Source organism: Falco peregrinus, chromosome 7, assembly GCF_023634155.1.
Source record: "Falco peregrinus isolate bFalPer1 chromosome 7, bFalPer1.pri, whole genome shotgun sequence".
NCBI classification, from domain to species: domain Eukaryota; kingdom Metazoa; phylum Chordata; class Aves; order Falconiformes; family Falconidae; genus Falco; species Falco peregrinus.
Genome location: NC_073727.1, coordinates 35,575,102 through 35,589,465, shown reverse-complemented (window position 1 = coordinate 35,589,465; position 14,364 = coordinate 35,575,102). Strand labels below are relative to the sequence as shown.

The 14,364-nt window shown below is 36.9% G+C and overlaps 1 protein-coding gene across 1 annotated transcript in view; it reads right to left on the bottom strand.

Moving 5' to 3' along the window:
* LAMA2 (laminin subunit alpha 2) overlaps window positions 1-14,364 on the bottom strand; it is a 377,166-nt gene that overhangs the window by 61,972 nt on the left and 300,830 nt on the right. The window contains 3 exon segments of the mRNA XM_055811018.1: window positions 3,938-4,040; window positions 10,268-10,406; window positions 14,011-14,174. Of these exon segments, the coding sequence (XP_055666993.1) occupies window positions 3,938-4,040; window positions 10,268-10,406; window positions 14,011-14,174 (406 nt within the window).

Genomic DNA, 14,364 nt, shown 5'->3' with positions numbered 1-14,364 from the left:
ACAGAGATATTTTAAACTAATGATTACTTCTGTCTACTAGCTCTTTATAGGCTGCCCATCATCCACCCTGCGCTTCCAGTTACGATTCTGAACAGGGTGGCTTTATAAGAATCGTAAGAAAACATCGTTGTATTAATTTGACACTCAGCTCTCCCTTCAAATCCTGGAAACATCAAGACATTCAGAGGGGATTATTTTCATAATACTAGTAATATCGACACTTTGGAGCAAAAACAGGGTGGGGAAAAAAGGAAATTAAGAAATCTGTCATTGCATTTTATTCTTAGGCATCTGCGTTCTGGGCACAACATTAACTGATCTCTGTGGGTCAAGCTGTGGAACGTGGACATGTTTTATTAGATGCAAAAAGGCATACTGTGAAAAGTTCAGAATGTTTGTCTGTATAAAGTACTTTAAATCTAAGACATACTAGAGCGCATTAAGAAAGTCATTACCCTTCAGTATGGGGGAAGAACACAGACAAAGATTTAATAAGTGCATTTTAAAACTGATCCCTGCTTGCATTAGGATTGCTTTATGAATCTTCAGACTGTTTAGACCTTCACTTCTGAATTATGAAACTGTTGCCAACTTAAATTCTCACTGGCATAAAATGGGAGAATAACATACTTTTTTTCAAAGATCTCTGAAATAACGTCTTATTGAGGTTGTAATACATCTTTTCTCAGGGTTAAATTGGACAGTTTTGCAGGCACATCGAATTAACATATATCCAAGTACAGACACTATTTTATTTTGTCCTTGAAAACAGGGCACTGTCCTATATGGAACACATGGTTACTCCATTATAACTACCTGGGGAGCACACAAAGCTATGGACTCCACTCCATGGCGTCCAGTCTGCTCAGAGGAATACTACGGGAGAGAAGGGGCAGCATTGCTGTTTTAGTATTTCCTATGGCAAACTGCAGCAGTTAGCATTCCAGAAAGGGGCACTAACAGCATCCTTATTCGTTCTACTTCAGCCATGCTACTTATATTGCACATTGGACTCCCCTCATAGTTTTGTGATTCTCTGTAACACGTTTACTGAAACATGCACCTCCAGCCCTAAATCTGTACTGAATCTCGCAGTAAGGAGCCACAATAAAGAACACTCTAAACATACATCCAAGATTTACTAGTAACTGTAGACACATTTTTTCTCGGAGCTGCTACAAGAAAATAACAATATATTTAACTTTCAAACAGTGCATGACAATGGAATGCAATTAATTACCTTATAAAATATTATGTGTTATGATCTTATTAAGTATTATTTTTACTTGTTAGCTAGTTCTGCAGTTGAAAATCCTAGAGCTGCCAAAACTAAATTAAAGTATAGTAATAGCCAAAAGAAGAGTAAATTGTATGGATCTCATCCTTCATGCTGTATGGTTTTTGTAATGCATCTCCCAGGAGGCTAATGAAAATTTTGTATGTTAAAACTCAGAAGACTGGGCTCTATTATAAAAATCTATCTGGTTTCTAACAAAAAGTATTTTACCTACTCTAGCATGACAGGGAAGCTTCAGGCATCATCTCTGTGACAAACAGTTTAAATCTGAACCTTGAATATTTACTGTGTGTTATTTTTTTAGCTCTGATGCATGAAATAAAAAAAAAAGCTTGATTTTCAGATACTATGATAAGCAAAAAATCTGTTTTCCTCTCCTTGTCTTTATTTCTTCTAAGTCCTAAATCTGTTTTTCACACAGGTTTTCAAGGGCAATGCTTTTCCCTTCCTTGTGGTTAATTCCAGGTTAACCCTATTACAGCTTCAGCCAACTGCATCAGATTAAACTATAATGTATCTAGTATGCAAGAATTTTGCAAAAACTACAGTGACTGGACACAAGCTTCTCAAACTATACACAACAGAATTTCAGATTACAAAAGGGAGGGGTTTACAGTGCACTAATTTGAAATAAACCACAAAGTTATCAATTTGAACTTATTTTGTCTGGACTAACCAAAATATTACTCAATATTTGGATGAAAGACTTTCAAAATAGTTGTATGGAGGCCTCAGTCAATTGATCCTCCTCTCATACTTTACTATACCAGTGGCAAAAACACTGTATGCTTCTAAATTGCTTCCTTTGTTATATGTAAAACCAAAGCAATTAAACCAGTAATGTGTAACATATTTCACAAAGGCAGATGTGTGAAACTCAGTGTTAGCCTACTTGAAAGTGGATAATTGTATCATGCTTAATTCCCCTCAGGTTTAATCAAAATGAATTATTTTTTCAATTCCTTTCTAAGACTGCTATACAGAAAGAAGTGTTCAGTACTGTTAAACAGATGCTTCATTAGCGCTACAATAAGTATTTTCTTAGAAGACCTATAAAACAATCTGTCTGGAAAGACAAGAAATAAACTGCTTTTGGTTGCAATGATCAGAAGATCACTGAATCATAGGCTATGAACATATGTTTGTCCAAAGATAATTTTTTTCCTTCTGACCAACAGTCATTCCTCACTGATATTTGTCTAAGCTGTTTTCAAAGATTTTCAAAGATTGCATCTCCCTAATCTCCTCAGTAATCAATTCCAGAACTTCTGTATTTTAATTACCACGAAGACTTTCCTAATATGTGATCTGTATCAGTGCATTTGAGATATGTTAGTCCCATCTTCTTTGGAGAAACCTTAACATAACTGAAGAATACTGAGTCCCTACTCAATTGTCTCTTTTTCAGTCTACAGATTTAAATTATTTCATACTTTCTCCTCATCTCTCCTCTTCCAGGCCTTGCAAACCACCTCAGCCCTCATGAAGTTCAGTGCTCAGCACTGTAGCCAGTAACTTCACTAAAGCACTAGAAACTCTGCAGAAAGTAAAAGGATTGTTTCATGTGTTTTGGAAAGCCATGCTCTGATTCATGCACTCCTCTGTGACATCTGCCTTTTCCACCTCTACCCAGCACATCATTCATGCTTCTCTTTAGTCTCATTCTAGAGAAGTGCTACCCCGACAATTTCTCCTCATCCTGAATTTCTGCAGCTGATTATTCATGTTTGCATGAAACACCTCATATGTGTCCATACTGACTACCATCCTGTTTTCTCCCACTATGACATTCACCAATAATACTCTCATTTATTGATGAGAAAATACTAAGGCCGTAGTAAGAACAGTCTGACCTGAATTACCATCTTTTACAACTCACTAAACAGCTGATGCAAAACATATTTTTTCCCCAGTGGAAAATACTGAATAGAAATTAAAGATACTTTATTTTTCACTGAGAAACCAAATGTTTGGTTTGGAATCTACAAAATTTATGGTTTGAGCTGCATTTAGACACGTATTTATGCTTTAGGAATAAAAATTTGTGTGTGTGCGTGAAAATAGTAATTTTTCTCTAGAGACTTGTTTTTAGTTTCATCTTTTTAAGAAAATGCTTAGCAATTCCCTCCCATTACTTTCTGTTTGCCAAACATCTTCATTCTACCTCCCCATGCTTCCTTTTCCTGGCACAATCCCATAAGCATTCTGATGAGATTTGGTATCTCTGACTGGCGTTGCAAACCCTGCTTCTGTATTGATAAGAACAACAATTTAATGCTGGGCATGTTTTTGTACTAATTTCATGCTACAGCATTTATTAAATTTATTAAATCAAAACCAGAAATTCCATCCCACTCTCCTCCCCGGTTACTCTTGCTCTTATTGTAGTTGGCATGAGAAGACCAAGGCTCCATTGTCCTCAGCTTTCCTGTCCAAGAAACAGAGGGGACAAGCATCTGCACACCTACATAATACCTGCACCCAAACCATGAGAATCTTCTTCATTGCTACATTGTTCAGTTTCAATCAGATAATGAATTACACTTTTCTCCTACTTACATGGCTTCTTCATACTGGAAGCATAGCAGTCTCCTGTTTTTCTTGTATTTAACGGGCCTGAATGCCATATACTGCACATACCTTTAACATCATTTTCTAGCATCTTGGCTTCATTAAGGACCCTGAGGCTTTTCAGAAGAGAGCTCTTGGCACCATCCTTCAGTGATTCTTGAGGACCAGATGTCTGTAGAAAAAGAAGCAGTGTCATACATACAGGAAAGTCTGAAGTCCTAAAAGATATATGAAGATGATATAAGTGAACAATCATCTAAATTTTAAAGTGAATGTCAGTGTGCTCTGAATTCTATCCCATGGCCATTATGTTGGTCTGTAGCAGACAAAAAAAAATATCTCTAATTAATTTCCTTTTGTTTTAACTGGAAGCCAGATCTCTGGAATACCAGTGATGACTTTAATAAAAAGAGAAAATGCTTATAGGGTTAAAGAAACAGGTATGACTCTAGGAGCACAACTTTGACCAAAACAATTGATCAAGAAGATATTTCAACTTAAACAGGGGGTTCTCCCTCCAGCTGCAGACACAATACCATGTAATACAATATTTCTCCCTAACAGCAGCTACAGTACCTTTAGAAGCCAGACTGGATCTGATGATCCAAATTTTAATACTGACAACAGAGTCTCCTTTGTGGTTAAATTCAAGAATCGTAATTGCTAGGCCAGTAAAGAAAATATGATAGATAAGAAATAGAGTTAAAAAGAAGGGAAAACTGAAGTTAATCTGAAAGAGTTTTATTACTGAATAACCATCCTTCACCATTTCATGCTACTTGAAGATCTTTCTTTTGAAAAACATCCATCTCTATCTTCGGTGCAGAGATTGATCAATAAATAGAATGATTTTTCTAAAGTACATTAGTATTTTCAGTTGGTAGGAAATGCTCTGGGTTCTGAACCACTTACTGTTCAGTTTGTAAGACTGAACCCAGGTCACACATCATACTGAATACATTTCTTTGAGAATACTCCTGACAGCCAGATAACATTCTATATTAGTCATGGGTCATAGCCTTGTAACTAGTAAGTAATTAAGAAGCAGCTACTTTTCATTTTCCAGGGCAGATACATATACTCAAAAATTAACTGTGTGTCAATTAAATGACACAGTTATTATTGCTATTCATTATTTATATAATGAGCAAGCCCAGAGGTGATATTTTACATACTACTGAATCTGTTGATTTTTTGATAACACTTAACAACTGTATGTTGGACTTGCCCATTTCATTTTCTTTTAAAAAAATCTTAGGGAATGTTTTAGTTACTTTCAAAATTGAGAACCAGTTTTTTTTGTTATGGGATATCTCATGGCATATGTTGCTATGTCACAGGGATACAGCTATTAAAGATTCCTTGTATTCATACGGGATGTAAATCTATGCTTAGCTTTCATCACAGGCTAAGTGATTTTAAAAAGTAAGGCCGATATGACTGCCATATTTCCAAGCTCACCTGAAATATTAAGCTGTGTACACAAATTCTTTTCACCATCAACAGAAACTATACATTCAAAAGATGAACAAAATCAGTTTCCTACAGATTTTCTTTATCACATAATACAAGTAGCATTGGTAATAGAAAAATACATATAGAAAGAGAAAAAAAAAAAGACTATCCAAATTAAGCAAAGCTCCTGAAGGAAGACTGTTTGGCCAGATTTTGGGGCAGATGCACCTCTCAAATCAGGTAATACTTTTATATTTCTTTCCCCAGTAGCAACAGAACCCATGGTATGATCACTCTGTGACCACAGACTTAAAAAATAAAGGTTGTTATTACTGTTAAAGGACTAGACATGGTTGTCTGGCTGATTAAGCAGTTTATATTCAATAAAATGAAGTTGGAAGACCAAATTTAATATACAAAGCCAAGAAGTTCATCAAATCAGGGACAATAATTGAGCATGTGCTGACAATTAGTCAGAGACAGATTTCAGCATAAAGTTAATACTAGAAAAGCCCCTTCAGAGACAAATACACTTGTACTGATTAAAAGCTTTATTTTATATTTATTTCAAAATAATTTTGAAAAGAAGGATTAATCCAGACATCTGATGTAAAAAATACTTTTTTGCTAGCTTTTCTAATGTCTCACAAGGCATTGAATTATGAAGAAGTCAATATTGAAAAAAATCAAACATTTTCTGGCTTTGTGTGAGGTGAGTTTGTGTGCTTGTGGCAAACCTGGGTCATGATGAACACCTTTATGATGTAATAGACTGACAGACAAGGGTCTTTGATAGTGTTTTCTAAACTGGGGCACCTGCTGTAAAAAAGAAAAGTAAAAAAAGATTGTGATTCAGGATAAATTGGAAAATCACAGATTCTCAGGAATCTAATTTGTTTTAAATCTGCATCTTCTAGAGTACCCATAACCTGGGGACAGTACCTTCCTCTGCCTGTGCCACTCTTCATGCCCCCTACCCTCCCTCTGTGAACCCTATAGTCTGAGTGCTTGTAACACTTTATGGCAAAAATGGGATTTCATTATGTGTCCAAACAATGCAACCGCAATCATGGTTTAGAGGCATAAGTGTTGCTGTAATATAATGCAAAATGCTGCCACTGAAACGATAAATGATCCTTAATAGTCTGATTTTTTCTATCCATGAGTTAGCAAAAAATTTAATGAAGTTTAACAGCAAAAGAAAAAAATCCATCAAATTACAGAAAAGTTCTATGAATTAATATTTAGCAGAGAATTTTGGGTAAGGAAAGAATTTTGGAAGAATATCTCCTCTGTCTTCCCTTTTCTGGTATTTCAATGAATCTTGAACACTTTTTTTTTGTTAAACAGCCCAGTTTCTCCAGACGTGGCCTAAAGCTTTCAGTTCAGCCCATAGCCTGGTGGGTTATGGCACTCCTCTGTGATGGAGATCCCTCCAGATCTCCCAGGAATGACTGTGTGAATCACTGACTTACCACATTAACAGGGAAATGTGCTACATACTGCAAGTTTGAATAAGATCAGCCACAGTCACAGCATTGCAAAGACTCCCCCGACAGTGCATGGTGAGCACCTATCAGACTAATTGCTGCTGAGGACTTTGCAGAAAGGATTTTATTCTGAGTTTTCATGAATGAAGGTAAACATGAAGTAGGCACCATGTTGTCCAGATCTGCTGAAATGTTGGTGATTTTGGTCATATGCAGTACAGCTCCAAGCATGGATGTAAATGCACTGGGACAGTTTTGAGGATCACATACTTGAACCTACACACATATATGGCATTTTATAGACCGAAGTGCTAATTCACATCGGTTAAAAATAGTTCTACCTTATTCTTAAAATAAATTATTTTCTTTTCACATACACTTACATGCTTGGAAGTTTTCACCTATGCAAGGGTTAGAGCTACTCACATTTTCACCAGTCCTGAAGATAGCTGAGCATTCTGAAGTACCAAAATTTTACAAATGATTTGCACCTCAGGAAATCCTCACAAGGAGGATGGCTAGGCAGCTTTATGTCATTACCAACCTAGACATCCAATGTAACTGTTGGGCTACCACTACAAAGAAAGTCAAAACCAAGGAAGGAATTAGCCCCTAAACACCTAACGTCCCCCGTGGTTCCACTTACTACCCTCTAAGACTTTTCCAAAAAGACTAAGAATAATCAACTTTTTCAAGATGTATTGTAAAACTGTGATTCTAATCTGTGAGACAAGCTGGATCTGTTAACATGACTCCTCTCTGCAGCCTTGGATAAGTAATGGGATGTTGAAGCTGCTTGAATACTAGAGATTTCTCATCTGTGATAAATTTATTTTGCTTTTAAAGGAAGAGCAAAACCACCATAAAAAGCTTGGGAGGAATTTTTCTGTCATATTTTTAATACATTCTTTTTGACTTATTTACCAGGCTTGCTGTAATCACTATGGATTTTAAGCATCTTTTCATTCTTGCTTTCAGCAACATTAGCTTAATTTGAAAACAATATAATTTTCCCACTACAAACCAAAAAAACCCCAACCAACCCCTGAGATACCGCTTTAGTCCTGTTCCTACCATCTCTAGTTCATGCACCAGCTTGCTGCTATTGGGAAAACTTCCTCCCCCTGCTCCAGCATTAATAATGGTCAAGGGGAAAGGCTAGGCTTAGGGATGCATGTGAGCTACAGCACTTTTCTCAGTTATCTGCCAGAATCTGGAGATCAGAGTCTTTTACAGAAGACAGGAACCCACAGCTGCTCTCATAAAGAAGAGAACACGGGTCCATCTTTCAAAAGGAGGGGAAAGACATGATCTCTATCTTCTACACAGGGTCCCCAAAGGGCACCTTCTCAGAAAGGAGGGGACACAGTTTCTAGGGGCTTCTCAGTCTGAAGGGGCTCAAATCCACAAATGCTGCCTTCTCGGGGACTGCCTGAACCACTGTGCTCCAGATAGCCCCGAGTAAGGGTGCACTCCTGCTCTCATGCTGAAGCTCAGCTAAATGTAAGTTCCTTGGGGCCTGCACAAAAGGGGGAGCCTGACGTACATGGTTAGCAGTTAAGCTTTTCACCTAGGATAAGCAAGCATTCAACAGTCTTTGCATAAAAACAGAAAAATAGATTAGTGAAATGATGATTGCACTTCACAATTAACATACTTTAAAATCTGGCCCCAAACCCTCACATGATCTTTTACCAGATAATGGTTATAATCTACCTTGCTCTGCAACAATTTGATGGTAAACCACTGATTACCTCTACTCTATATTAAGTCAATCACATTTAACAGGCAGCAGCTGCCTCCATTTTCTTCTTTATCAACTAGATCTCTGTTACATATACAAGCTCATAACAACAACAAAAGCTCTCAATAATACATGCAATGGAGATGCTAAAAATCTGATCTTTAATAATAACTTAGTCTCTTTCCTTGCTACTCACTTGCCTCTGTTTACATCATATTGTCCATCTCCACCTTCAGCCCTTTCAAACTATATATCCATTTTCTCTCCATGGTATAATCAGCCAGTTCACCATCTGATACATACTCTTCTGTAGCCACACTGTAATTGCTTGCTTTGTTTCTTGACTGCTGTATGTCTTTTCTTTCCTATTCAATCCTTGAAACAGTCTCCTGCCTCACTCACTGAGTCATCAAAGCAGCAAAAGATAGCTATCTGTATTAAATCCTAATGAAAAGGAAAAAATAAATCCACAGCTCCTTATTTACTTCTGCAGTGTAATTAGTACTACTGGTGAAACAACTATTTACGGAGAACTAATGCATACTAATGTGTGAGGTGAAAATGTTTCAAGAGAGAAATATAATAATTAGTGTTATCTGAAATAGAAGTTGTCAATGTAAACAACCTAAGAATATTAAAACTTTTGTGCAGTGGCTAGATCACTTTATCCCTCTCATAAATACAAACCTTTACAGCATGTGATTGCTTTTGCTGTTCTCATGATCCATGTGACTGAAGTAGCTCTCCACAAGCTACCTTCATTCACATACAAGTGATGTAACTACAAGTTGCTTCTGCTTATTTATATGTTTCTGTATCAAATATAGGGTCTGGCAATTTCATATTATACTGTCATTTCCTCATGTTTCTGTGTGCCTGTGAAGTGCACATCAGCTACTCTCTGACTAACTTCCACATATCAGCCATCAGCCCCTTTGATATTTGACATAAAAAATAATTCTGGCTATGCTCAGAATGTCTTCTGCTCACAGTATATACAGTAAAGAGCTGAGTTTCTGATTATGTCTCAGGCTGGAGTGCTTGCTTTATCTTACAATCCTATTTTTTGAAAGTTCTCTCTTTTTCTTCGAAAATTTGCATGCAGTACCTCCTAGTGAGAATATGATTTCTCTGCAAAAAACAGCAGAGTTCTGCGTGGTTTCTATATACATACAACAGAAGCTGTATGGTTTCTATGAATAAAATCTTCCTCTCCCCTCCTACAATTCCCCATTTCTAGAATTCTGCCAGGTGCACACAGCTCATCCTATGTGCAGAGAAATTCCTTTGAATGTTTTCATGTAACTAAAGGGTGAAGAGTTAATTAAGGTATGGAGTTCTTCAGATATGTGCAAAACATTCACTAAATATAAACTAACTTTACTGAGTATCAAATGACCTACACTCCTTACCCAAAGCTGTTGGCTTGAGCCATAGACAGAGACCGAAAAGCAGAAGACAGAGGAAGGAAGAATAGCAAACAAAAAAGGAATGTAAAATAAGTAACAAGAGTTAGAAACAAATAGGGATGTAGTCTGAAGGTACAAGTAGCTCTCACAGGGGCATAGGTTCCTAATCCCAAAAAAAGAATCTATGGTGGCAAGGGTGTCTAAATAAACTCGTAAGATGGCAAAACATGGATCTAAGATAAGGTGTAGCACAGTTCCACAGAAAATCTAAGCTTCTGCCCAATTTACTTATTTTTCTTACCGCTTGCATAGCTTCATTTGCAAGAGCCTTGGCTTCTTTGGCAACTTTTTCAGCTTCATCTATGTAATCCTTGATGTTAGTGTAAGCATTGAAAGCAAGTGTGGCATTGAAAGAGATGTTTTTGGCTTCAGCAAGGATTCTGTTGGGATGAGAAAAGTAAACACACCATGAAACCTGCTATCAGAGCTCAACAGAACATAGTATCCTACTTTTTCAAACCCAACAGCCTGTATTTCTAAGGCTATTTCTAGGGCATTTCTTCAGAGCACAATGCTACACTTCAGATTTCAGGAGTTTTGGTATTATGTGTTCAATAGAATTCACATTTTATCTATGCAGAAAGACATAAACCCCAATGTTCACTAAATAAGGAGGTTCTGTGAGATAAAAATAGATTAGACACTGAGATAAGGCAGGCAGTGCTTAACACTGTATGTGTTATGTATATGCTACATAACAAATATTCATAATGTGGGTTCATAGGTTATGTGTTGAGCCAGGCAACATAATGAATTTTGCACTGTGTGAACATGGGAGATCATCACAGGCATGTTTTAAAGTAGACTCTCTGAATAACTAATTTCTTGGTCTGGCTCCCAAACCTAGAAATGTCAGGTTCATAGGAGTTCTCACTGTCTAAACCAAATCCTAAATGTTAATTCTGCTGACCAAAATGAAAACCAAACAATAATGCTTCACACTGAATGGAATCCTCCATTCTAATAACTATAATTAGATTAAAAGCTAATTATAAACAAGTAATATTTCCTCGTACAGGAACTGGAGCTCAGCTAACCACCTTCCAGGGGAATTTCTAGCCAGAAGACTGGAGAAATCACTTTTCTTGCACTCTCTATCTATGAAACTTCCAAATATTTTCTACAAAGAAGTACTGCACCTACAGAATTAACTTGAAGACATCTATCTCAGTATACATTATGCCTGAAGCGTACGATGCTTTTACCAAATAAAGGATAAATGGGCTAAAATCCCCACTTAAACTGGACAAGAATGGATTTGAACTCTGAATTTTGCCTCTCTGGGAAATGCTTATCATCAAGGGGTATGGCAATATAAGGGAGGCAAGGATTACTTCTGCTGGACCTGTTCCAGCTTGTACAGAATACTCAGTTATTGAGACAGCATGTGTGGAAGAAAGAAAAATTCATTCTCTAACCTGGTAATTAATCTATTATCTGGGGAACAGGGACAGCTGGGCTCCAATCTTTGCTTCAACGAGTATTTAATGTTTCCTACAAAATGCAACAGGAAAGACAAAGGGGACGGAAGGTATACTCTGTGGACTCCACGTGTAGTTAATAGAGGGAGAAATTTTCCCTTTAGGCTACTGCAGAAACAGAATACCGAGCTGCCTCTGCATCACTCCTAGAAAAGCCTATCTCCTTCCTCAACTACAGATGGAGCTCACTAGGCTATAGTAGGTTTTTGTGATGCTCTGTTAGAGAAATGCACAGCCAAGAACAGCTATCTAGCTAGTAGCTCAAGTACTCCTCAGAAATATAATTCAAATCCCTTCTGGTTAGAATGGAACAGAACTGAATTTGCCAAATACCAATGACATTTACTCATGAGCAGGTGATTAGCCGTAAGGGAGAAGCCTGTACTAATACCTCCTCATATAAAGGAAAAAATAACAATTTTTTCTAGGTTAAATTAATGAACTGTTTAATGTTCTAACTCTCAAGAGAATATCCTCACCATCAATCAATATACCATTTGATGCCTTAGAGGGTGATTGGAGAGAAAGGCCTGTCATTCAGTTTCTCCTGGAAGATGGAATAGTATTTTTCAGCAAATTCAGTATTAACTGAAAAACACCCAAGTGCTGGTTGTGGAGATAGATACTTTTTGGAATTCCTAAGACAGATAGAGACTGCATATTCCTGTAAAGTATGACTGTTTAATGTCAGTGCACAAAATAAACAGCTTTATCCTGATGCAGGATTACATAGCACCTTGGTATTTCTTTGTCCTTGGAAATGATGTATCTGTCTGACAACATTAGAAATTTTAATTTTGAAAAATTTGCTTTTAGATATAATTTTTAATGGCCTTGATTCTGCATTTTTGTACCTTTATTTTATAAATCTTTTTTATAGATAAATAAATCTATTTATCTATAAAATAAATCTTGACAAACTGAAGTTGATGTCTGGATCAGACAGACATATACATTGTACTGTTACCCTGCAGCAAATGTTACTTTAAACACTACCCTAAGCATCTTAAGGCCAAGCTGTCAACCTGCATTAAGACAGAAGGACATGCATGCACCCATAAAAGTCTATTTAGCATAGTTAAAAACCTCTATCTCAAATTATGTTTTGCCAACATTTTGTTAAACAAGCAAAGTATTCTTTTATCTCTGTGTTTTCTCTACTTCTTAGTTCCTCCATGCCAACCTTCCATGTATTTGGATATTTATGTCCAAATTCATTATTGTGGTTGGATGTGACGCTAGTCGTCTACTTTGGGCCCGGAGGTGTACCACAGACTGATATGGCCTAATCAGACAGTACACGTACCGTTTACAAAAGCCATGTTTTTCTAGAAACAGTGCCTTTCAAATCCTTTTTACTCAGGAAACCACTGCTACCATCATTTGATTTACTCCTCAAACCATAAATTAGACTGAGTATCTAGAGTAGTTTGACTACACTGCATATGAAGCCAGTAATTTTGCAAGTATCAGGCGCTATCAGAGATAATTCTGTGACTTTTCTTCAAAATTACAGATGCTGGCAAGAAGAAAATGCGTTAGGCATCTGCTCATAAGTCTTTGGGATATTAAAATCTTCAGGCAGATCTAAAAGATGCAAGCAACGAGCATATCGCTGATGGTAAAAAAAAATATCTCTTTTTTTATTCATGCAGTGTTTTTGAGAAGCTATGCTGGGGACAGGTCAAAGAGGCAGAATATCCATGTTCTATTTCTGAGTATTCCTGTTGCAAATTATACTTGCTGTTTATGGCTTGCTTTCTTAAATGCAAAAAAACACAACAAAACAAAAGACACCTTCCCCCACCAAACCCAAAACAAAACAAAAAATACCCCTTACCTTTTATTCTTTGCAGGAAACTATATTAATGATGAGTTATAAAGTATCATTCTTCTGAAAAGGCTGTGGTCATATAAGCCAAGAGCACCACAATTCTCGCTTATATTTAGGAATGTGACAGTGGTAAACAGAAACTGGTTTCTGTACTTAGGTTTAAGCATTTTGGCCCCTGACACCTACTCATTTTGTGAAAGTGTTTTGAAACCACTAGAGGGATCACTGTCCCTCACTATGAGGGATTTCTGACACTAAACAAATTAGCACCACGATAAGGGTCTCCTACCAAAATGGTCATCTTAAAAATAAAAATACTGCTTGTTTTTAACAAATGTTTTTGAAAACACATAGTAGGCTCTGTAAGAGCAAGTTAATTGTTTTTCACATCAACATAGCAGTAAGGATATAGTAAGTTAAATTGTGCTATGAGCACATCCGAGGGCAGATTGTAGTTAACGCAGCCTATAAGCATCACAAGATGTATGAAACAGTTTACAAGTGGTACACACATAAACTGACCAACTGTATACTCACACAGAACACTGGTTATTTGTATACTCCCAGTGACAGATGCTGAAGCCTAAGAGGAATGCCCTTCAATTTCTGTCAAGCCATTTCACAAACCTGCTTCATAATTTTATCATTAGCAATGAATGGCTCCCTTACCCATCCAGTATTGCAGATGACTCATTCAGCTGTGCTGCATGGTTCTCAGCTTGCAACACTTTTTCTGGAAGCATCCTGTCACGAATTTCTTGTGATAAGTCATCTATTTTGTCCTTCAGCTGATCAGACATTGGCTGTATCTTATCTGCAACACCTTCTACATACTGAAAATGACAAAAGAAAGGCAATCAAGCAGCTGAATGAAGGCACTCTGTAGCCCTTTATATATATTTTTTTCTCCTTGTGAAGTATTACCTCATAACTTACCTATGCATTAAGACTTCAGGGAACTAATATGGAAAGAATAAACGAATGGCTGGACTGCAGAGCAGAGGGGAGACAAAACAGTATCTC